Here is a 26,569-nt window from a genome sequence, read left to right as displayed (position 1 = left end):
CACTCTTGAAATACAGAATTTTATTTAGAAACTGTTTAAAGTAGAAAAAAACCCTGTCAAGAAAGACCAGGTGGAAAAATGAGTTCCCAATAAAATGGAATTTGGGGGCAACAGAAGTCTAAAAGGCCACAAAGGAGAAATAGCACCACTGTCATCTGAACAATGGCTAGTTACTTGCATTTTTTTTTGGCATTGTTAATCACTAAATTGGATTTTCCTCTGAATTCCACACAGAGCATGCACTACATAACAAACTGTCATAAAATACCTGTTTTCTACACACAGCATAAGACAAGCTACCACCAGAAACAAACCAACACAAACATATCAGGGGCTGAACAACCTCAGTAGTGGGTAACATACATTTTGCAGAATTCTGCCAAACGAACTGAATAGGTCATGGGCAAAGCAAATGAGGGAGAATTAGGAATGAAAGGATTTTAAATATTAATATTTCAGTCATGGTACTGTATATTCTTAAAAAAAAAACATTTTAACATTTAGTAACACACTAGAGAATTTTATCTCCAAAGAGATTAGTGCACTGGCAAAGTATTTGGGTGACAATGGAGAGCTGTGGACAGCAGACACCAAACACCCCAGCCTCACAGAGCCCAAGGTGACACTGGCCTTCACTGATCACTCCTTTGCCAGAGGTCCAGAAAGAACTTGCAGCACTCGATCACCAGCCTGCTGTATTTACAACGCTCAGCAGCAAACTTAAGGAGCCAGAGGCGTCCCCAGAGGTCAAGGGGAGCAGAGAAGAGAACGTGGTAAATGTAAACTTAGAAGACAGTACAAAGGGACTCAGCGCCCATTCAAATCCCAGAGATATGGGCAGATCCCAGAATCACAATACACAGGAACTTGGGGGACTGTTTGAAAAATCCTCAGAGGAAAGCTCAGCAAAAGCTGAGCTCTGTCTCAGGCACTGCAGGATGAGACACCCTCTGTTCATCCAAGCTACCATGTTGCTTGTTTATTTTATAGTAGGGATGCAACTGGTCAATGACACCTAATGGCTTTACAGAACAACTTTTCAAACTTTCCTTCTGGGCCAAAGACTACATCTATGAGATGTAGTCTGGAAAGGCCTGTATCAGCAGGTTCCAAAGGGTCTAAAGTCTGGCCCTTCCTTCCCAGACACAACATAGGACACACAAAATCTCCTGTCATGTTACATTTTATATTTTGAAATATGGAAGCATATTTTAAATACTCTTAAGGCATTATTTATTAAAACGTTCTCTGCCAGAATTTCACTTAAAATTCATATCAGTCTTTACATTTCTCTGAGTATTTGTAATACCTCAATGTATTACAAAACCCCCTTCTCCATCAGTCAGTGTGACCAGCATCCATATGAAGAGCCCCATGGTTGGCCTCTCTGTCCCCTAGTGAACCAACTAGATGTTAATACTGCTCTGCTACAAGGCAACAGCTCCTAACTCAAACTCATCGGAAAGAGACTTCTGCAAAGTGCACTTTGAAGAAGAGGTACTTTTTGCTTATGAAAAGAAACCAGTGAATTCTCTAAGAATAACAAAAGGGTGTATTTAACAGTTAAGCACATGATTTGGAGTGAAGAATTCGGATGTTGCTCTGCTGGTCCAGGCTGCTTAATACTCTTCTTGTTCCTCCTGTGGGCCCCCTTCGTCAGGTATCACAAAGCCTTCCTGAAATGGGAAATGAAAGTTGGGGAAAGCTGTTACTCAATACGTAATGCCAGTTCCTCCTTCTACTCATTGACCTCACAATTTAAGCCTCTCCATGTAGGTAGTTCTTCCTGTTTCCCACACATCTGGCACTTCAACACATAAACCAGGTATATATAATTTATAATAATTTATAATATAAACTATTATTTTTTTAGACAATGGCATCATTTCTTTTTTGTATTTTTTTTGGTTTGATTTTTGATATAAGGTTTCCCTATGTAGCCTTGCCTAGCCTGAAGCTTGCTTAAATATAGACCAAGCTGGCTTCAAATTCAAATTGTTCTACCTTTGCCTCCTGAGTTCTACATTTAAATGCGTCTATCACAGGCAACAACAGCACCATTTCTTAATGCCAAAAACTACACACAAATTCATCCTCAAAGCATTAGAATAATGAATATTTATGTGTCTAAATATATCTTTAAAATGTGTATTCCCTCAAAAGGCTTTAACTCCAAGTTTACTACTACAGGGAATGAGACCCTGCCTCAAAAAATTCCTGTCAGATCTCCAATGACAGAGCACTTAACTCTACATAAGACAAAAGTGGATTCAATCCCAAGTTTCATAACAAAACAAAAGCAAATTCAATGCCATTTAAGCAGGTAGAACAGCACACACACACACACAAAATTCCAAAATTCAGGACACACAAACAGGAGTTCAAGGTCATCCTTACCTATGTAGTGAGTTCAAGTCCAAGCAAGATTATGAAACCCTTGATTTGATCAAAAACAAAAAACCTGAAGATGACTATCAAGTTCAGTATCCTAACTGGGTGTGGTGGCTCACACCTGTAATTCTAGCACTTCAAGAGGCTGAGGCAGGAGGACTGCTAAATTACAGTACAAAATGGCCACACTGCTCTACCATAAAAGCACACCTTGACTTTTCCTTTTAACTAAATCTCTATTGCTTAAGGTAGTTAAGATATACTTTCACTAAAAAACCAAAGACTTATTCATCTAGCTTCATCATATTTCACTATTGAACATGATGCAAACGTTAATGATTTATTGACAAATTAGCAGTTTCTCAGTCATCTGTCTTAATCCTTCAAAATTCCAACAGTATATTTAGAAAACTACTAGTTAATTTGTATAGTATTACATAGACCTTGTGAGGTATGCGCAATTACAAATACTGTTAAACGGTAGGCATGGCCAGGTATCATATCCTAAATCCAGGAGGAAGAAAAGCAGTCTTCTCTAATGAATGAGTATGTCATGATTAAAGGCTATGTAATAAAGATGGATCCAAAGAAAATCACACAGGGAGTTAGGCAAGCTCCTGGGAGGGAGGAGCAAAGGCATACCCTGGCAGCTGCGAGGCAAACATCAAGGACCAAGGACATGCCTGGGGTCCTGATAATGGCCAACAACAACACATCCAGCTGGAGTAGTCAAACTGCAGGGATGGGATGGCCAATAAACTACAGAAGTGGACAAGCCAGCTATTTCTGTAGTCAACTGCTTCCTTAAGCAAAGACACAGGGACGCCAAAAGCTAGCTACTAGGGAAGATGCTCTCTAGTTGACTTGGAGAAAATCAAAGATGAAATTTTCTGGTGAACCCTACCCTGGAACAGAGGTGCCAGCACAAAATGAGCTGAAATCAACAATGTTACACTTTTTCTTAGTTGACAGAATGGAAAGAAAATCTCCAGGTAAACACGTACATCTGTGGCATAAAGAATATCTACAATCCTCTGCAGTACAGGGTCATTTTCCCCCTCATTCTCCTGGCAAATCAATTCAATGTTCCTTAGCTTTCCAAAGTAGAAGTCTCTCTCTTTCTCCAAGTCTTCAACAGTAAGCTTCAAAACTTTGACCTGTAAAAGATATTGAAAACAGTAAGCATTGATGTACTAATAAAATATCAAACCCAAAAAATGATGTGTCCTTTGATCAAAATAAAACATAAGCAAAAATCCAGTTCAGTTTAATGTCAATTTTCTTCAGTTTCAGATATATAATGTATACTAGTTCACAGCAATCTTGACTATGAGTTCTCAAGAAAGGGAAGGCTATAAGACTACACCTTAAAGCTAGGCATGATGGCATATGCCTTGAATACCAGCATTCAGGAGGCAGAGGCAGACTGACCTCTGTGAATAAGTCCAGCCTGGTCCACACAGTAAGTTCTAGGACAGCCAGGGCTACACAGATAAACCCTGCCTCAAAAAAGAGAGAGAAAGAGGGAGGGAGGGAAGGAAGGAAAGAGGAAGGAAGGGAGGGAGGGAGGGAGGGAGGGAGGGAGGGAGGGAGGGAGGGAGGGAGAACTATACCTTAAATTTTTAGAAAGCTTTTCACTGAGATGGGATCAAAAATGGAAAAGTTAAGGCTGACTGAGATGGGAGTAGAACCCACTATCCAGCTTAGCAAGATGACCAATAATCATCACTATGTCCTTACCAGGAGAATGGTCAATTTAGTTCAAGACTAGCTGCATATATCATTCAAAACATTAGGTGGCCCTAAGCCCCTGTAAGTCCCACTAGAGGGCTTTGGTTTCCACAAATAAGCTACTGAGAAATTAAATTAAGAAATAAATCTTGCCAGGCATGGTGACATATACCTTTAACCCCAGCACTCAGGATGTAGAGGCAGTTGGATCTGAGTTCAAGGCCAGTTTGGCCCACATAATGAGTTAGTTCCAGGCCAACAAGAACTATATTCTGAGACCCTGTCTCTAATAATAACAACAAATTTTGTGACTCAAGAGATGGGTCACTGGCTAGTACTGCTCTTACAAAGGACATAGGCTTAGTTCACAGACCAACGTGGTAGCTCACAACAACCTGTAACACCAATTCCAGGGAACAGTATGTAGCACTTCTGGCCTCCAGGAGCTCCTGCATGCAGGTGGTGAACAGAAACTCACACAGGCACACACAAACCTAGTGTGAGACTACAAGCGGATTTGACAACACATATTCACATGATTTTTTAAGTACAAATCCTGGCAGAGTTTAACACACAGCTGTAATCCCAGAATTTAGGAGACAGGAAAGAGGATAGCTAGTTCCAAGACAATTTAGGCCACACATAAGACACTCAAAAGACTTTAAGTAACTATCTCCATGATGACTTACGCTGGGATCCCTGCAAACCAACCAAGGATGAGCAAGTACTACAAAGTAATCGACACAGAATACAGTGCTGCTCTCTGCCTAACCAACCTATCTGCTTCATGTCTCCCATTTATCTAGGGCTACAAATTCAAATGCTTTCAGGGAGGCCACCAGACAGAACATGTAACAAATTGGGGTTTGGACTTTGGCAACCTGAGAAAAGCATACAGTCCTTCATATTAACTTTTTTAAAAAAAAAAAAAAAAAACTTATTCAGGTCAAGAGCCAGGTATATTGGTTCACACCTATAAATCCAGCATTTAGAAGGTGAGGTCTGGATAAGCCAGAAACTAGCAAAAACAAAAGGGATTTAAAAAAAGAGAGAGAGATAAGCAGACCAATGCGTTTCTGTGGTACAGACCAGCTGGGTGTGAGAATCTGACCCTAACTTTCCAGGGTAAAAGAAGAAACTGCTTAGTACAAAGTCAGTTTCCTGACCTCCCACATCATCATCAGAGGCCCACAACTTCTCACAGTGATGTGCGGAGATTTGAAATAACCAAAATAGCCTTTTTAAAATGAATCAGTTTTAATAAAAGGAGAAAGTGGGGTACACTTACAAAGCCTAGGTTCCAGCGAAGTAGAGAACCAAGCGGAAGAAAACAGGGGCGCCTATCCCAAACCCGGTTCTTTTTAAAGGTACCTTTTTGCCCCTGGAGCGGCCACGCCCCTCAGAGCAGGGATAGGTCAGCCGCCCCAACATCACAGCCTACACAATCTCAACTATTGAAACCTATTCCGAAATTCTCTCCAATGTTTACCATCAATTTTCCCAGAGCAATGATGATAAATACCAATCTCCAAAGCAGGGAAGTCTCCCTTTCCTGATCCATTTCTTATTTCTCGCACAAGCCAAGAAGATCTAACCCATGTGAACTTTTAAAGAACACTGCAGCATCTACTCCATTCCATCCAGACTATAAAAACAATCATCAGAACTGTCTTTTGTCCACTATCATTTAATCCAATGGAGTCTGTACCAAACACCATTCCAGATATCTGAATTACTGTGACCAAGTGCTAGCTCCCTCCAGGCATAGAAGCAGAGGTTACAGCATGGCCACAAATTCAAAGCCAGTCTAGTCTGCATAGTAAGACCCTGTCTCAAAAGAAAAAAGTGAACAAAAAAACCTACCCAAGCGCCCACCTCACACATTAAGTATGTAGTCCAGAGAGGCCAGCTGAAAAGCTAAGTGAAATAATGGCAGGGCGGCTCTCATTTCCTCCTTGGGCTCATCATGAAAAAAACTGTCAATTCCTGCAGAATGAAGGATCAACTTGCCAGTCATGCAGCCTCAGCTGACCACTCTTTATGCTCTTTTTTTTCTGTAACTGCTTCCTCTGACGTTTTAGGGAGGTCTCCTTTTTCTCCACAATTCTGTATTTTACAGCAACAGTGACTAGTAGATGACTGAATCAAAATAGTCACTCAAAAGCATTAAACAAGGTAGGAAAAATACAAAGAGGATCAAGCGTCCCCATTCTGTTTTTCTGCTCTACCTCCAGTCACTGAACCGTACAGAAGAGAACCAGAAGAGCAACAGGCCTTTCCTAGCACTTCCACTCTCAATCTCCTGAAGGCAACGTTCATTATCTTTATTCTCTTAATCCCAGAGAATCCGAGGGCATTCCAACGAGGTTCAAGACTATGATCCACAGTGTGGATCATAACTGCCTATAACTCCAGTACCAGGGATCCACTGACTTCTTCTGGTCTTCACACATATATCAGACACATAGACAAACACACATGAATAAGAATAAATCTTTTCTTTTTAAGTTGGTTTCCAGACAGACATAGGTTTCTGTGGTACTAGGAAAGCCTGAACCCTGTTCTACTCCACGGCTCATGGCCAATTCTGCAGCCAAAGCCTCACATATCAAGACAACTGCAGGCAAGCAGAGAAGCTCCTGCCCTCATGAGTGAAGCAAGGAACCCACAATAACAATATCAACAACACAAGAGGAGCATACCTGCTGCACCAATTCAGCTGCTTCGTCATCCCCATTGCCCACACCAGGATTCTTCCGCACCATCCCTGGACCAGCCTTAGGAGCTGCAGTAGTTCTCTGTGTTGCAATGGGTCTCTGCGGAGCTGAGAAAAGACTAACCATGTTAGGAGAAATTTCAAAAACAGAAACACACAAAAAGCAAGAAGTCTGTATAACTGCTTTCCATAGTCAGTAAAGGAACTGATACTAGAGAGCCTAAATACAAGAGCACAACACCAAGTGGTTCTTATCCTGGCCTCTAACAAGATCTTCACTCTGCTACAGCCAACTGTCAGCTGAAAGGTGTAATCACACTGGTACATACAATGATGAACCTTAACCCAAAAGCAAGGCAGTTTCATGGATCAAAGGCAAACCTGTCTAAAGAACAGATCTCAATCTCAGCTGGTACTGCAGTACTCTGTGCTCCACCTGGAAAACTAGCACTCTCTATCTTACTGCCTCAGACTCCCTGGGTCAGGTAAGGGAAGGAGCTCACAAAGGCTAGGAGTAGAGCCCGCCTTTACCACTGTAGCTTCAGAGCTCACCTTTTAGATGTCTATGGGTCAGGAGAGAAACCATAACCAAGATTTACAGATTTCTTAGTGGTTATAAGCAAAAGGCAGACAATGCAGTGACAGAAAATGATCTGCAAGTTTACATAACTAAGAATGGGCTACTTCACGATAAATGCAACACTCCTCACTTTAGCAAATATTCTGTAAAACACAGATATTAAGCCAGGCTTAGAAATATCCTATCTTAGCCGGGCGGTGGTGGCACATGCCTTTAATCCCATAATCCCAGCACTCGGGAGGCAGAGGCAGGTGGATCTCTGAGTTCGAGGCCAGCTTGGTCTAGAAGAGCTAGTTCCAGGACAGGCTCTAGAAACTACAGGGAAACCCTGTCTCGAAAAACCAAAAAAAAAAAAAAAAGAAATATCCTATCTTCCCAGTACCCCAAAAATCTATAATCACAGGTCTTTTGTCCAGTCACAGGCATTCTGTCTGCATGGCACTCTTTGGTACTTGCTTATCCTGAACACTAAATGTTTACTACAAGTCATCTGAAATACGCTAAGTCTAAGATTACGTATGTAGTCGCCATTCTCAACAGCTAAGGAAGAAAAAGGACACAGTTCTGAGGGTAATCAGAACCCTCCTACACCACTAATGGTTGACGTGGGTTTCCCCTCTGTATGTTGTGAATACCACTGGTTATTAAAGGAACTGCTTTGGGCCTATAGCAGAGCTGTAAGGGAACAGAGCGAGGCGGGGAAAACTAAGCTGAATGCTGGGAGAAAGGAGGCAGAGTCAGAGGGAGAAGCCACGTAGCCCCACCAGAGACAGATGCCGCTGGTAAACCACAGCCACGTGGCGATACACAGATTAATGGAGATGAGTTAAATTAATATGTAAGAGCCAATAAGAAGCTAGAGCTAATGGGTCAAAGCAGTGATTCAATTAATACAGTTTCTGTGTGGTTATTTCAGAAGTCTGGGCAGCTGGGAACCATCAAGCGGCTTCCGTCAACAAATGGTTAGACACCGCTGATGGTATGGCAGTGGGCAGTGGGCAGTGGGCAGTGGGCAGCAGCAGTGCAAACAGGCAGCTCTACAAACACTTTAATGTAGCCCAGGAATTCAGCTTCAAAAATACACTCTTGGGTACACACCCAACAGAAATAAAAATGTGTTCTACACAGAAACTACATGAACCTCACAGCAGTACACTCAGACAGCCAACACCAGCAACAACTCCACAACCAACAGACAAATGAGGTGTTCCACACAATGGAGGATTATGCTGCAATAAAAACAAGTACTAAGCTAGGCTGTTGGGAGGATAAGGCAAGAATATCACAAGTTCAAGGAGTGACTGGGCAACCTTCAAGAGCCTGTCTCAAATTTTTGAAAAGAAGGTATGGATTGGGGGGGGGGGTACACTGATATGGTTCAGAAGTACACAGCTTCCCTAGCATGTGTGACATGGTACTGGGAAGAGGGGGAGACAGAAAAAAAAGAACCAGCTGGGGGTACTGACACACACCTTTAAATCAAACATTTGGGAGGCAGAGACAGACAGGTCTCTGTGAGTTTGAGGTCAGCCTGGTCTACATAGTGAGTTCCAGACAAATCAGAGCAACATAGTGAGACAGTCTCAAAAATAAATAAATAAAAACTGATAAATACTATAAAAACTGAAATTATTGTGCTAAGTAAAGGAAGTCAGAAACAAGATGACACTATTCTATGGTTTCATTTATAGAAAAATGTCCAAAATAAATGAGGTCATAGAAACCTAGAGCCAGGAAAGAGAGAAAAGTTGGAGGAAATGAACACAAACAATTGAGTACAAGCAGGTTTCTTTTTGAGTGATCAAAATATCCTTAAATTGTTTGTGGTAAAGCCAGGTGGTGGTGGTGCACACCTTTAATCCCAGCACTTGGAAAGCAGAGGCAGGCAGATCTTTGTGAATTCAAGGCCAGCCTGGTCTACAGAATGAGTGGCAGAAGAGCCAGAGCTACAAAGTGAGACCTGCCTAAATAAATAAATAAATAATAGCAAAACATAAACAAACAAAAAAGGTGAGAGCTTTCCTAAGCTTTACTGGCCTTCAGTCATTAAAATGCTTGCCTTAAAAACCTCAAGTCCTGAGTTGTATTCCCAGAACCCATGTAACAGTGCATGCTTATAATCCCAGTGATAGAGAGGCTCCCTGGCAAGTCAGCTTAGTCTATTAAACAAGTTCCAAGTCAATGAAATATCTCAATGAAACAGGTGAATGGTACCTGAGAAATATCTAAGGTTGTCCTTGATCTCCAAATGCACCTTCACATACACACACATATGAATATATGCACATGTGCATGTATACACACACACACACACACAGAAGTTGGAGAGATGGTTCAGAAGAGCACTTGCTTATCTTCCAGAGGACCTGGTTCAATTTCCAACACCCACATAGTGGTTCACAACCATTTATAATTACAGTTTCAGGGAATTCAACACCCTCTTCTGACCTCTGAGGGCACCAGGCACATATGTAATACAGACATACATGCAATCAAAGCACCCATAAACATAAAAATAAATTGCAATTTTTTCAAGTTTAAACATTTTAAGAAGGTAAAAACGTATGGTGTGTGTATTCTTTCTCAATAAAGTTATTAAAACAAAACTCCAATAGGTGGAGCAGGAAGAACAAAGTTCAAAGTCATCCTTGGCTACACAGTGAGTTCAAGGCCAGCCTGGGCCAGAGACCCTGTCTCAACAACAGCAACAACAACACAACACTCCATCTTTAGCAGGGAGTGGTGGCCCAGAACATATGTACATGTTCTATGAATATACTACTAAAAGGACATCTTGGGAAAACCAAGGCCAAACATTCTTAAGACACTCTTTACCATCCACTTGCCCCTCCCTCCTAGGCCCTGCTAGCAGCAAAGCAAGCCACAGCAGTTCTCCCATTTAATCTCCATGGAAGAAGCCACAAGCAGGCACAGAAGGCTGGCCTAAAGACTGACGGCTAGAAGAATCCCAAAGATCTAGAAAACTCTTGAAGTCCTAAACCTCAGACAACTGAAACTTACTCTCGGTATTTACAAAATGCCATAATTTCCCATGGAAATAAAGCTCTGTTATGTGAACTAGCAGAAGTAAATTCTATTACATCCAACAAAAAAGTCCTTAGGTAACACAGCATACAGGCCAGAACACTTTACAGAGAAGGAAGACCAGGGGCAAGAGTGAAGAGGTTTCCACGGAGCTGCACAGCACAGGCTCATATCTGCCACATGCAGAATCATGTCCCTGCCAAAGGCACAGGGTACGCCTATGGCTACTCAACTCTCCTGATCCAGGGCTACAGCACTGTTCTATGCAGAGTCCCTGTACCCAATGTTGAATGAGTGGAATTACTGGAACCAGGCTAACGGTTCTCTTTACCTGCATTACCGGAGCTGAGAGGTTTCTTCGGTTTACTCAGAGCTGGGGCGACAAGAGAAGGAGCCACTGCCGTTTCTTGACCTTGTCTGGCAGCTACAGGGTCATACTCTTTTCCATCATAGTTTGCATCAAAAAACTTCTTGAACCACTGAACGAATTCAAAATTGTCCTGAAATTTTCCTTTTACTAATTTATCCACAGGAATTATCTGCAGAGAAAAATCAAGACCATTTAGACCAAACCATAGGCTTTGTTTGGCAAGCATCAAACTTGCCCATAAATCAGAACCACCCAAGTTCTGCCAAATTAAGAAAATGTTTTAGAGATCTTACTGCTAAGTTCAGTTTGCCTTCAATACAGTACCAATCCTAGTCAGTCTTCCAAACTCCTGAGAAGAAATGTCAAAAAAACAACCAGAGACCTGGATATGGTTCAGTGCCTGCCTGGCTGCACAAGGCCTTGTGCTGCATCCTAAGCACCACAGGGGAACTAGCATCACCAAAGTCATAACCACACATTAAGACACCTAAAAGGCAGCAGAAGTTTCACTGTACCATCAAGAGAAATACCCTGGTTGAGTGCAATGGCACACATCTGTAAACACTCTGGGAGCTGAGACAGGAGCATGTCAAATTTGAGGTCTGCCTAGGCTACACAGTAAGACTCTAGAAAGGGAGGAGAAGGAGACAAGGAAGGAGGAAGGAAGGAAAGGAAAGAAGGATGGGTGGATAAAAAGTCAAAATGCAGAATCAAGTACAGTATATTTTATAGAAGTAAATCTAAAAAAAAAAATAATAAAATAAAAATCCAGGCAATGGTGGAGCCTACCTTTATTCCCAGCACTTGGGAGGCAGAGGCAGGTGGATCTTTGAGAGTTCCAAGACAGCTAGGATTATTACACAGAGAAATCCTGTCTTGAAAAACCAAAAAACAAACAAAAAAAAGCTGAATGACCCATAGCTAGGCAGGATTTTCAGGGCAGAGAGAATGCTGGGAAGAAGGCAGTCGCCAGTGGACACAGAGGCAACAGACATGCAGGAAAAGAGGTAAAAGCCATGAGTCAAGTGGCAATAGACAGATGAACAGAAATGTGTTAATTTTAGTTATAAGAGCTAATTAAGAGCAAGCCTAAGCTATTGTAATTAGTAAGTCTCTGTGTCATTTATTTGGAGCTGGTCAGTGGGCCAGAGAAAGACTCCCAAGTATGAAACGGGACCAGTGAGATGGTTCGGTGGGTACAGCTGCAGCAACGCCTCACATATACACATGCACTCATACACTCTCTCCCCTCTTTCTTTCTCTCAATAAAATGGAATGAAAGAAAGTTTTAGGGGGTACAGGGACCACTGAATGAGGGACAGCACTTGTTGCTCTTGTAGAAGACCTGGGTTTCGTTCCTTACTTAAATGGTGGCACACAGCCACTTCCAACTCCAAGGGATGCAACCCCCTCTTCTGACCTCCACAGACACCGGGCACACACAATACAATACATACAAGCAAGCAAAACACTCATACACATAGAATAAATCTTTTAAATTTTATTTTTAAAAAAAAATCACTGGTTTAGTGTGATTTAGTGTTGACAGAAGTTTCTGTCATGCCCAGTCCCAAAGCCATTCAATCCCAAAATAACACACAGACACCTACATTAACTATCCCAAAGAAATACACAGAGGCCTACCTTAATTATAAGCTGGTTGGCCTATTAGCTCAGGATTCTTATTAACTAACTCTTACATCTTAACCCATAATTCTTGTCTGTGTTAGCCATGTGGCTTGGTACCTTTTATCAGTGAGGCATTCTCATCTTGCTTCCTCTGTATCTGGGTGACAACAGCAGACTGAGCCTTTCCTCTTCCCACAATTCTCCTATTCTGGCCACCCAGCCTATACTTCCTGCTTGACTACTGGCCAATCAGTGTTTTATTAAACCAATACAAGTGACAAATCTTTATAGGGTACAAGATCATTGTCCCACAGTAGTTCAGGTTTACAGGTTGATGGTGCAGGACAATTGTATTCTGTCAATTATATTTTAAATAAACGGTGATTGGTCAGTAGCCAGGCAGTTAGTATAGGCAGGATAACCAGATAGGAAGTAGAGGCAGGTCAATGAGAACAGGAGAATTCTGGGAAGAAGGAAGCTCTTTCTGCAGTCCTGTCCAGACACCAAAGAAGCAGGCTGTGACCTGCCCTGCTGAAAAAGGTACTGAGCCATCTGGCTAACATAGGCAAGAATAATGGGTTAATATAAGAGTTAATAAGAAGCCTGAGCTAATGGGCCAAGGAGTGTTTTAATGAATACAGTTTCTGTGTGATTATTTCGGGGTTAAGCTAGTCCCTCATGTTACAGGTTGACTACTCCAAACCATTATTAAATTAAAACAATAAAAAGGGACAGTGAAGGAAGCAAGGGCAGGAGGATAGAGGAAAACCTGGTTCCCTGTCAATCCTGTTAACTAGAAACAAAGGTAACAAACTAGAAAATGTCCAGCCCACAGAGTGCCTCACACCTGTAATCCTATCACTCAGGAGGCTGAAGCAGGAAGACTACCATGAGTTCAAAGCCAGCCTGGGCTACACAGTGAGTTCAAGGCCAGCCTGTCGTAAACAAACTTTTAAAAAAATAAATTTTCAAAGAGCCAGCAAGGCTGGGTGTGGTGGTGACACATGCCTTTAATCCCAGCACTTGAGAGGAAGAAGCAGACAGATCTCTGTGAATTTGAGAGCAGCCTGGTCTACATAGTGAATCCAGTACAGTCAGGACTACAGAGAAAGACCCTGTCTCAAAAAACAAAAACACACAACAACAAAGAGGGTGGAGAGCAGAGAGATAGCTCAATTGGTAAAGACACCTGCTGTCAAGCCTGATGACCTCATTTCCCCCAAGTGTTCCTCTTGCATAGGCATACACACACACACACACACACACACACACACATTCTTTTGTTAAAGATATCTAAAATTAGATAAAAAATTTAAACATAAGAAAGAAACCTAAATGAAGGAATAAAGCTTACTTACTTTGTCAACACCCATCCTCTTGAAACCTGCTTGTAGTATTTTGAAGTTCTGGATGTATTCATGTTCTAGCTTAGCTTGGAATTTCACTTTCTTCAAAGCAATGGAGCCAGGGAAGAGCATGTCCATAAACTGACAGTATGCAGCCCCTGAATCAATAACATAAAAGAAAAAGTCAATTAACTAGGTCACTGAATGCCACACTTTCCCCCCCAGACAGAATCTCACTCACTATGTAGCCTTGGTTGGCCTAAAACTCCCAACATAGATCAGGCTGGCACTGGACTCAAAGAGATCTGCCTGCCTCTGCCTCCTGAGTGCTGGGATTAAAGATGTTTAACACTATGGCCCACTCTAAATGCTACTAGTAAAAAACCATGGTCATTCACATCAATTAACCCAAATACAATTTGTTAAAAGATATGTCTCAAGCCGGGCGGTGGTGGTACACGCCTTTAATCCCAGCACTCGGGAGGCAGAGGCAGGCAGATCTCTGAGTTAAGGCCAGCCTGGTCTAGAAGAGCTAGTTCCAGGACAGGCTCGAGAAACTACAGGGAAACCCTGTCTTGAAAAACAAAACAAAAACAAAACAAAAAAAAATGTCTCATGTGCTTAGACCAGGTTCAAACTCAAAGAAGCGAAGATAACCTGGAATTTCTGATCCTCCTGCCTCCACTTCCTTAGTGCTGAAATTTTTAAGCACAAGACAACACATGCTATTACATGTGTGGAGCTCAGGGTGAAAATCAGAGGCTTATGTATAGTAGCCGAGTATTCTATATTTCCAGGCCCCAAATACAATTTTAAAATTTGTACATTGGCCCAGACAACTAAAAAGATGGGGTTACAAAGACAATTCAATGGTTAAGAACATATATAGCCCTTGCAATGGACCGTTTAGTTCCCAACAGCCATATCAGGTGGTTCTTAATCACCTGTAACTTCAGCTCTAGGGAAATCTCACATCTCTGTGGGCAACAGCACACATATGCGCAAACACACACGCATGAATGCATGCGCGCGCGCACACACACACATAATTTAAAGTAATAGAAACAAATATCTTGGGGGGAAGATAAGTGCAAAATCAATTTTTAAAAATTTATTAACAAAGGGCTAGAGATGGCTCAGTAGTTAAGAGCACTCCTGCAGAGGACCTGAGTTTGATTCCCTGTACCCATACAACTCACAATTGTTTGTAATGCTACTTTCCAGGGGATCCAATGCCCTCTTCTGGTGCCTAAGGTATCTGACGCACATGTGACGTACAGACATACATGCAGGTTAAACACTCATACACATAATTTTTTTTCATCTATTAACAAAATGACAAGGGATCTTAAAGTTTACTTTTAGAAATATGTATCTCCGTCAGACCTGGAACTTACTGTAGAGCCCAGGCTAGCTATGAACTCATGGCAATCCCACTGTCTCAACCTCTGAAGTGCTAATTCAAAGCTGGTTTTATCTGACAAATTTTTTAACATACTTTCAATTTGGAAAACAGGCAGAAAATAAAGGCTGCTATGAAAGTCTAACTCTTGTTAGAAATTGCCATAAATAGCCACTAGAAAGAAAAATGAATGCCCAGAACAGTAAAAGGGAAAAAAGGGGTAAAACATTTTCTAAATCTTCAGAGATACAGACTTACTGCTCTCCACAGGAGCACAGAGGATTTCAAAGACCTCCCTTCTGAATTAGGTTAGAAGAGAACTGGAGGAGCTGGGTGTAGTGCTATACACTTGTAACCCCAGCACTCGGGGAAGCTTGGTTCAATGAAATGGCTCAGTACCTAAAGGTGCTGGCTATGCAAGCCTGGAGATCTGAGTTCTATACCTGGAACCCAGGTACACATAGAAAGAGAGAACAAATTCCACAAAGGTGTTCTCTGGCCCATGCATTCCCACACATATACCATACACATACATAGTTTTTGTTTTGTTTTGAGACAGGGCTTACAACATAGACCAAACTGACCTTGAACCCAGAGATATGCCTGCTTCTGCCTCTTAAATGCTGAGATTAAAGCCAAACACCACTATACCCAGCACATATTTTTCTTAGAACTAAGTAGCAACCAAACAGACCAACCAACAACGCAGCAGCAAAAACCGTCTGCTTCTTAGTCATCTGCTCAAAGAATCATTAGTTTTTAGTTTAGAACTCAAAGAGTCCCTAGAGACATTATAACTTTTAAAAACTAAATAGAGGAGTTGGGGATGTAGTACAGTGATAGAGTACTTGTCAAGTGTAAGGACTCTGAGTTCAAGTCCCAATATGCACATACACGCACAAAGAAATTTAAAAACAAGGACCAAAATATGTAAATACCACAGAGGCCAGAGTCCAACCCTAGCATTACAATGAGCTCCTGATTCCCATGAATGGCTGTTATTACATTAGAAGCCCATAGGACAGATATAGTTGTACAGTTGGGGAAAGAAGCATTTTCTAGAAGGGGAGTATATCATGTGAGTACACTCTCATTGACCAAAAATGTGTTAATATATATTTAAAATAAAAAAAAGAAAGAAAAAAGAAAAAAATGTAAGGCCCACTAAAAGAGCTGGGGATAGAGCCCAACAGTAGAGTTCCCCAGCTGTGTACAAGGAGCCAGAGGATTTTGGTTGGTTGGTTGGCTGGTTGGTTGGTTATAGAGACAGGATCTTGCAACATAGCCCAGACTAGTCTGAAACTCTCCATAAATCCTCCTTCCTGCAACTCTCAAATTCTGGGATTACAAAGATGTACCACCATAGCCAATCCTCATACCCTTTTCATACATGTCTCAGTTAGAAGAAAAAAAAAAAAAAACTCAGGTTGCTGGGGATCCTTTCCACTCTGCCTGAATGAGACTAGGGCAAAGGCTGACAACTCAAGCAGAGCTTCAAAATAGGCCAACAATCTTCAACAAGAAGAACCCATCAGTCTCTAGCTTGACAATGTGAAGTAATGAGAGGAGAATAAGGTAGTGTCACGGTGTCCACTGGCTGTCACAAACTCCACTCTAAGGCTCTGCTTAGGAACAGAGACCATAAAATACAAGGCCAGGACACAGTCCAATACCAGACAATTTCTTATCTCAAGTACATTGATGCTCAGCCTGGTTCAGTTCAGGGTACTCTTAGAAAGCTCAATGAAAACCCTAGTCAATATTCCTTTACTAACACTAGGCATGATGGTACACATCTGTAATCCCAAAACTCAGAAAGCTAAAAAAGGTAGATCAGGAATTCAAGACCAGCCCAAACCTAGAAAAGGACAGATACAATATAATCTGTAATCACAGCATTCCTATAGCAGACAGGAAGGCGTCACAGGGAACTGCCTGGAGGTTGTGGGCCCAGAAAACCTGGAGTGCATGGGTTGGCAGAAAAAGAGAAATCCCTGCCTCAACAAGATAGAAGAGAATCAACTCAAGACCTGTCCTCTGACCTCCGCATGTACTCCACAGCACACTAGATCCCTAAAACCCATATATCACACAAAATAAATAACGCCAGTGCTTTAATATTAACATACACAAAACACACATAACTACAAAGAGTGAGTGTTTAGGCTTCGAAGAGCACATGCAACTTGATTATCTTAAATGACGAATAAAAAAAAATTTGCAGAGGGCTGAAGGGTCATTAATACAGACCTTAAAATTCAAGCTCAAAATATTTTAACAAGGGGAACACTATTTTGACGTAAACAGAATTGTATAACCAGCATTTGCTTTGGCTTGTATGTTACTCACTGTTAACAGTCTGAGGGGCAAGAAACTAGAAACAAATACACAGCCAATCCACTAACAAAGAGTCATACAAAGAAATTACTAGTGCTGCCCACCAGACACAGGGTGGCAAAAAGCAACTCCTGGCTCCTTCTGGACAAAAGCAAGCTTGCTGTCAAAAATCACTGTGTGACGTCAAAATTGTTCTGTGTGACCAGAGTTCCTTCTCTGATGGTATCTGCAACAGACTTGACTGGTTAGCACGCCAAAGAGGATCCCTGACAGAACATAGGAAGCCTCTTGAATCAGCCTGCTAGTATCACCAAGGTCTTCTCACCCTTTCTCACTACCAGAGTCAAGCAAGGGCTCCTGACTCTGTGGGTGGGTGGGGAGCTGATACTGAAAACACTCAGTCACGTCACAGCCAGCAGCACATGACCAGGGACGGATCCCCACTTTGTACTTGTAGAGAAAAACCGGATATTACCTCCTAAAGATTGTGCATGGTGGAAACTTCTGGTCTTTTGATCCACTGCTTATTAGAAGTTTGATAAGAAAGAACCAGAACTGGTGCTGAAAGCCTCAGACACACAAGGAACTGAGTTTTCCCTCCTCTGACTGCTAGCAAGGAGTTGAGAAGGACCCCGGCCCCAACTCTCAAGAACAGTCTGCAGCTTATCCTGTGTGGTCTCGAAAGGCAAAATGAAAAACACAATGCTACCACCTACATATTCCAAGAGCCATCCGAAGCAGCTTTCAAGAGACAACTATCAATGAATAGAAGTTACTCACATATCAGTTAAATGTCTTTTTTTTTTTTTTTTTTTCTTTTTTTGGTTTTTCGAGACAGGGTTTCTCTGTGGCTTTGGAGCCTGTCCTGGAACTAGCTCTTGTAGACCAGGCTGGTCTCGAACTCACAGAGATCCGCCTGCCTCTGCCTCCCGAGTGCTGGGATTAAAGGCGTGCGCCACCACCGCCCGGCTCAGTTAAATGTCTTACACTCAACACTTTCTCCTAAGGAAAACACCTTATCTAGGATAAGAAAAGTGGCAGAAGCCAGAAAAGCTGAAATACTTCACAGAGTTTTTGATAAAGTGTCATTATAACTAATTATATACAGTTGTATTTGCTCAATTCTCTTCTACATGTCTCTTTTAAAATGCAACACACCGGGAGGCAGAGGCAGGTAGATCTCTGTGAGTTCGTGCCAGCCTTGTCTATGGAGCTAGTTGGAGAGCTAGGGCTGTTACACAGAAAAACCCTGTCTTGAAAAGTAATAATAAGATAAAATAAATATCCAACACATGCCATATGTAATCAATCTCATATGTGTACTACCATACAGGTAATCCTAACATGTGAGAAGCAGAGGAAAGAGAATGGCCACAAGTTAGAGACCAACTACCCTTGGCTACAGAATAAAACTTTGTCTCAAAAAAAAAAAAAAATGGTAGGGTAGAGGACAGGTAATTAAGAGCACTGGCTGCTCTTTCAGACGACTCATTTCCCAACAACCACATCAGGCAGCTCATGAGCATCTGTACCTGGTCCACCAGGGTCTGACAATCAGCAATGTTACAGGAGACCCTGGCAAAAACCAAGCTGGTGAGCCAGGACTACTGCCCCAGTTCACAGCTGAGGAAACAGTACTAGAAGACCACCAAAGAATTCATCCAAGGTCACAAGGTTCAGAGCTTCTTCATGACATGACATGTCTAAGATAGCTCCCTGCCTAAATCAGAAAAGCCTGGGGCCAGATTGGGACATGTACAACTTATCTATACAGGAAGAGATGCATCTTCTAATTAAGTGAGCAATATTCTGGGGTGTATTTATAGACAGAAGGAAATTTTAGGGAAAACCTGCTGGTGAGCAAGCGGTCTTCAATGAAAATGAAGATGACCTCACCCCACATTACTCATAGCACAGGGCAAACAAGTGCTTTAAAAAGCCTTTAACAAACTGTGGCACAGCAATAAAAAGCTGAGAAAATGACTAGGAGATAGAGGACAGCAGCACAGATCTGAAGCAACCTACTTTACAACAAAATAAGGTTAATAAAGCCACTCGTTGGGAACCAACGAATTCTTCATGTATCACCTCCCTCTGGACAACTGAAAAACAGACTGGACCTCGCAGCAAATGAAGCAAAAAAATTAAACCAAGACCAAGAGTAGGAGCCACTCCCCCCTCAAAACAAAAAAAAAAAAAAGGAAGTACAAAAGCTGAGCACCACAGGAAGCAGCTAAGGAATGGCAGTCTCTTTAAATCAACCCAAATGGTACCCGTCAGTTAAGAAAAAGTCCAGTGCAAATAGCGTGTAGGGACTGAAGAATATAGGCTCTTGATTTGAAAAGGGTTCAAATCCCCCTTGTACTCTTAGTTCTCTATGCCTAGATTCATTACTCAAATTCTCTAAGCCATCTTTCCCATGTGAAATTGGAAGTACCTGTACCTTTCTCTTGGAGATATACTGAGCTAAATGGGGATGTTTGAGAAGTGTTTACATAGCTGAGCCTGGTTGTCCAGGTTGTCTGTAATCCAGCTTCTTAGGACGCTGAGAAAGAAGGATCATAAATTCTAGGCTCCAGGGTAAATTAAAGCCAGACTGAGATATTTAGGAAGATACTGCCTCAAAGTTAGTAAGAGGCTGGGGCTAAGGGTAGTGCACTTGCATAGCACGTGTAAGCCCTGTTTTTAACCACTAGTACCAAAAAGAAGTTATTTACTGGAAGAAGCAGGATTCGGATTCTAAGTCACTAATAAGACTCCCCACCTCCCACCCCACCCCCCGGCCAAGTTCTGGGAACTGAACCCAGACTTGGGCATGTTGCCCAAGTCCTTTTCTACTGCTTTACATCCATGCCCATTAAGACAGAATTCCAGTAGTTAGAGGAAAATATCCCCCACACCATCCCTATCTGTGTGGGGGGCTGTTGCTTTTGAGAAAGGGTTTCACCATGTAGCTTTAGTGGATCTGGTACATATTGCTATGTAGACTATGTAGACTAGACTGGCCTCAAACTCAGAGGCCTCTGCCTCCCAAATGCTGGAATTAAAAACATGTACCATCACACCCAGCTCTGGTATATATATATATATTCTTGAAATCATCCACTAACTAGAAAGATCCAGTTTTACAGCCCTGACATGCAAAGCTGAGGAGATGGCTCAGTGGGTAAGAGCACTTGCTCTACAAGCACAATGGAGAATATCTAGGTTTGAATCCCAACACCTATGCAAAGAGCCAGGCATGGTGTGTATACCTACAATCCCAGCACTGGAGAATAGACAGGTAGATCTCAGGACCTCACTAGTCAGCCTACTCTGGACTGAAAGCCTAGCCAAAATAGCAAGCTTCTGCTTCCAGTCCTCCAGTTCAGTGACAGAGCTGTCTCTAGGCAATTAAGGTAGAGAGCAACAGACAAGACCCGATGTCTTGGTCTCTACAGGCATTTATGCACACTCCTTGGCAATCAAACTCAGAGCTCTGTGAATACCAGGCAAGTATTCTATTGACTGAGCCATGCCTCCCAGCACTCAGCAGGGATAAAGCTGAAAGAAAGAAACTATAATCTCTTTGTGGCTCTATGTAGAGGCCAGTACAAACCCTAAGGCCACATGTGCTTTTAAAAGGTGGCCTAGTGAGTCAAGTATGGTGGTGCAATCTTTAATCTCAGCACTCAGGAGGCAGAAGCAGGTGGATCTTTGAATTCAAGGACAGCCTGGTCTAAAGTTCCAGACCAGCCAAGGCTACACAGGGAAACATTGACTTAAAAAGCCAAAAAATAAAATAAAAATAAATAAAGGGGGGTGGTGTCTAGTGGATTCCTCTTACCTGAGCACAACTGTTCTATCTTTGTCAAATTCAACTGCAGAGATTCATTGATCCAAGCCAGCATGTCATGTCGACTTAGGTTATCACTGGTGACTGACGTCGAGTACACATTCACTGCCATCTTCTACAGCATGAAATCAGAGAGAGAAGACTCCTGTTAGGATGAGCATGGAAGTAAGGGCGCGCAGTTCCCAGGGTCGCCCAGAGCAAATCTGTACAAATACTCAATTTTAAGCTCAGCCTTCTTCCCTGAAAGGTGAAACCAGACACTAAGATTCCAGTCATAAGCCAGAGTTCCATGCATAAAATGACCTGAAATAAATGTCCCAAACTGGTCAGTCTAAAACTCAGGTCCCATGTTAATAAGACTGATACACGATTACAAGTCACAAAAGGCACTTAGAGATCAGCACAGACTTTATGAAGGGAGGGCTGCTGCATAATCAAGAATGTTCTGTTCGCCGGGCGGTGGTGGCGCACGCCTTTAATCCCAGCACTCGGGAGGCAGAGGCAGGCGGATCTCTGTGAGTTCGAGACCAGTCTGGTCTACAAGAGCTAGTTCCAGGATAGGCTCCAAAGCCACAGAGAAACCCTGTCTCGAAAAACAAAAAAAAAAAAAAAAAAAAAAAAAAGAACGTTCTGTTCAAAAACACTAGTCCAAGAGCTGTGGGGTAATTCAGAGTAATAGAACATGCACTCTGCATCCATGATGCCTGCATTCAATCATCAGCACCAAAAAAAAAAAAAAGAAAGAAAAGAAACAGGTGTGTGTGGTGGTAGCATACCTGTGCTCAGGAGGCCGAGGCAGGACAACCTCAAGTTCCAGGCCAGTGCAGGCTACAAAGACCTTATCTCGAGTCATCATCAACAACAACACACACACCAAGGGCTAAGGGCACTGCTCATCAGTAGACTGTTTTGCGCCAAGCCCTGGGCCAATCCCTAGCGATACCTATTTACTTTCACAGTTTCCAATAACTTAGGTACTGTACATAGGTGAGGTCAAGTGGTAACCTCTCGAAGTCCTTGGCACCTACTTTTCTCTGCTGCACACTCCCTGGGGACTTGGGGGTACCTGAACTCTAACTAAGTATGAGGTCTCTCAAAGACACTTGTTACTGAACTGGCAATCCTCTTCAAGGCCCTCTTCACTTTCTTCATTTCAGGGGTGAAGAAAAGGAGGCCCTGAATATTACAGCCAAGTCTACCCGGCCTCATTTCCCCATTTCTCAGAAAATGCTGCCCATCACCTTTCAGGCAGATATCTGAAATAGCCTTTCTATTTTGGGGTGCAGATATGCCATGTTGTACAGGCAAACCTCAAACTTCTAGGCTTAGGTTATACTCTTGCCTCAAGCTTGGGAGCAGTTGGGACTACACGCACCAATCATTATAGTCAACTATAAATCTCATTTAAAGTACTGGTAAATGTGGGAGCCATACTCTGAGAATATCTGTTCAATCATCCTTCATTCTTTGTAATTTTTATTTACTCTGTTCTTGTGTGCACGTATATGCATGTATGTGGAGGTCTAAGGAAAACTTCTCTCCTTCTACCATGTGGTTCCGAAACTCAAAGTCAGCTGGTTAGGCTTGGTGGGAAGCATCTTTACCTGCTGAGCCGTCTCACTGAGCAGACAGTAGGCTTTACAGTGACTCTGACACTAGAAGTGTCCTAATTCCCTGACACTGCTTTGTCAATGGAATAAGGAATGGAATTCACAGCAATTTACAGCCATAAGACCCCAGCCCTTGGCTCTCCTGACATGCTTCACTCCCTCCACCTAGTAATGTGGGCTCTGCCCACATTCATCTCCTGCATGGAGCCACTGCAAGTCCTGAGTCACACGCTCTAGCCTGAGAACCAAAGACGGGGTTCCCTCTCCCAGTGCACTAACTTACGAGCAGTGGTGACGAGGTGTACAGACACAGATGACTTGGCAGTCTCTGCCTGATATCCTTGCCCTCGCCCCCACCCCACACCCCACATTTCACACACACAGAGTATTAGGTAAATGTTACTTGTTTCAGACTGGAGGAGGAAAGGCTGTCCACATAAACTCTTTTCAGAAAGCTAACTACCAACACTCTCTACACTCCCTAAAAACAGCTGACCGAACCAGCAAGAAAACAGCACAATTTAGTCCTCATTCCACAGGTAAATCCTTCCTCACGCTCCCAGAGCACTTCATTCAGACCTCTGGGACTTTAATTATCACACTAAATTGTCACTATTCCTCCATTTCTCAGCTTCCCAGACCAGATTTAGGCCAGGAGGTAACTGGTGGAGCTGGGCTTAAACCTGAGTCCATCCCATTAGCCATGTGACGTGGGGCAAGGTACTAAAGTCAAGGTACCTCAACTCTAAATTAATACAACCATCTGAAAAAGAGCTCAGAGAGAGCTATATGAAATAGGAAACATAACATAGCTGGCATTATGTCAAACACAAGCCATAGGAACAAATGGGGTCCAGGGTTGGGACCGCCTCTCTTTTATGCTATCTTGGTGCTGAGAACTGTGCCTGGTATCTGCTGCCAACACCTCTCAAGATCCCCTGCAAGTCCTCAAATTAGTCTGTCTCAATCTGTTCCTACACGGCAGCCAGAAAGAATTTTCTAAATCACAAATCGCATGAGGTATTTCTCTCCTGCTTAAAAATCCCTCAACAATAAAAATGCACACTGTGTGCAGAAGGCTATCATCGTGTCCCAAGGAGAGCCATTCAAACAAGATGGCATGATCCCAGGCTGAGCCTTACAATCTATCTTGGGTATACATGTATACATTGGGTATTGTGTGTCTCATGCTACCATAAAATGAAAGCAGCTGGTAAAGCCACATGTGTCTCCTGACCACACCCCAGCTCAGAAAAGGTTAATGGCCCTTGACGATCATGTCATGTAATTTCAAACTCTATCATTAGCAGTACATTAATGCCAAGTCCCATGTGCTCCACAAACTCTGTGGTCACTAAATACATGGGATTAGGCACCCTGTGGATGTGCAATAAACATCCACTCACTCGAACAATTAATTGGCTCTTCCAGGCAGTCAAAATAGAGACTAGTTCTCAAAACTAAGCGCTCTCTCTCTCTTTCTCTCTGTCTCTTTCTCTCTCCCCCTCTCTCCCTCCCTCCCCCTCTCCCTTCTTCCCTCCCTCTCTCCCTCTCTCCCCCTTCCCCTCCCCCCCCCTCCTTCTGGTAAGAATGTATGAGCCAGAAGTGAGGGCCCATGCCTATAAACCTAGCACTCAAAGAGCTGAGGCAGAGAGATCACTCCACTTCAGGACCAGCAGGCCTCACTGTGCATTCTAGGCCAGCCTGGGCTAAGAGTTAAGATCCTGTCTCCAGAAAGTAAGGAAAATGTCCACTGCTCAGCCTTGGTGCAAGCCCGCTGAGTACAACACACCCACCCCCACTGTTTCAGGGCTCTCTGAGCTGCGCAGAACCACAATGAAAACCCCCTTCCCACGTACTCAAGTGTCTCCCTCCCTAACTCATTCTACTCTGCTCTTCCACACAGTAGCTCCTGAAGTAGCTCTGAAGCTAGATGACCTTGAATTCCTCATTCTTCAGCCTCTCCCACCCCCACCCAAGAGTAAGGACTACGGGCCCGTGCCACCACACTTGGCTCCCCGACTCACTTCAATTCAGCATAGGCTAAAGTACATGACCTTCCTCTCCAAGTACCATCCCAAGTCCCATGGAAAGATAGGAGGATAGCACAATAAATAAATAAATAAATAAATAAATAAATAAATAAATAAATAGATCGATCTGTGACTATTAATGAAACACTTCTCCTTTCCTCAGAAATGGCTCACCTGCAAAATGGCTAAGACCCTACCTTTTATACTGTTGTGGTAAGGATTAAGTAGAATCCCAGTTAACTAACACCCTAACTGAAAAGAACACCTCCTCCCAAGCATCCATGTGCTGGCCTTTTGACATAAGAGGCATGTCTGTATAAAATACCCTTTCTAGATGGGGGAGAAGGGCTAACACAGAGGTTATGAACCTGGAATTAAGTTACTTGTTAGGCAACAGAAGGCAAGTCATTTCACCACCTAAAATCTCAGACTCGCCTCTGCAAAATGTCTGTGAGGGAGAGAGTAGCTCAGTCACACAGTCCAGTGGAGAGGGTGGGAGAACGGGAGTCAACTCCCAGCACCACAAAGAAAATAAAATGAACAAAATACAACAGAGGGGAAAGAAAGAAAATGAAGATAACATATCTCCAAGACAATGTGCCTATTAAATGACACAATGCTAAATCAAGCTTTAATGGGCACTACAAACAGCAAGTGCCCATTAAGGAGCTATCGTGATTAACGCTCTCCAAGACATCCATCCTATCATGAGCAGACATCAGGCTTAGCTTAACTTCCCTCAATGGGCTATGCCTCCGGATCCTCATCTCCAAGGAGCAGAGGTCAGGCTGCACCCTGCAGTACTAGTATCACCCTTTTATAGTAATTACAGAAATTATCTTGGCCATGTATTCATTTTCTTGCTTCCCAGCTCTTTGCCCACAAAGCAGACTCCTAGAAAGCATGTCTTTGCCTGTCTACTCGCTAATGGAAACGGACCTGGCATTTACAGGCACTCAACAAACCCCGGCTGACCGCCTTACTTTTGCCAAGCATCGTGCTGAGACATTTCTATGCTTAATCCTACTATCCCCATTTTACAGATGAGGAAACTGTGGCACCGGGTGGCTGAAGCGTCAGCCTAAGGTCGCATTCTGGGGTCCAACTCCCGCAGACCAACTCCCACCCATTATGCAACGACGCCTCCAACACCGAGGGTCCCCACCTCACCCCTCAAGCACACCCTCCGGGCTCAGCCGTACAGCCAGGACCTCGCCGGTCACCACTAAGCAGCCCCCACTTCCGGCCCACGCCCCGCCCCCGGGACAACGGAGCGCGCGCCCCCGGCCCAGGCCGCGCGCCGGGTCACAGCCCCGCCCTTCCCCCCCACCGCCCTCGCGGCACCGCGCCGCTCACGAGGGCCGCCCCCCGTGAGTTCTCGACCGCTGCCGCCGCCCGGGCCCACCAGCCGCCTCACCGGCTCTCGGGGAACCCGCGTCCTCTGACCGCGCGCCCGGCTCCGGTTCCGTCTTCGTCTCGTTCAAACCGTCGGACCCCGCCCGCCCGCGCGCAATGACCTCACACGCACCCCGCCGTGACGCGCC

The 26,569-nt window shown here is 43.3% G+C and overlaps 1 protein-coding gene across 1 annotated transcript; it reads right to left on the bottom strand.

Annotated features, from left to right (window-relative positions):
* Mapre1 (microtubule associated protein RP/EB family member 1) lies at positions 1-26,569 on the bottom strand. The gene is made up of 7 exons (XM_038330356.1): positions 26,443-26,569; positions 21,374-21,497; positions 13,821-13,966; positions 10,795-11,002; positions 6,825-6,946; positions 3,396-3,548; positions 1-1,676 (listed from the first exon to the last, which is right to left on the bottom strand). The coding sequence occupies exons 2-7, from the start codon at positions 21,492-21,494 to the stop codon at positions 1,620-1,622; spliced, it is 807 nt and encodes a 268-aa protein (XP_038186284.1). The 5' UTR covers positions 21,495-21,497; positions 26,443-26,569; the 3' UTR covers positions 1-1,619.

The sequence above is a fragment of the Arvicola amphibius genome, chromosome 5 (assembly GCF_903992535.2).
Source record: "Arvicola amphibius chromosome 5, mArvAmp1.2, whole genome shotgun sequence".
In the NCBI taxonomy this organism is placed as follows: Eukaryota; Metazoa; Chordata; class Mammalia; order Rodentia; family Cricetidae; genus Arvicola; species Arvicola amphibius.
The sequence above is the reverse complement of the archived record's forward strand: the minus strand, read 5'-3'. Positions and strand labels throughout refer to the sequence as shown.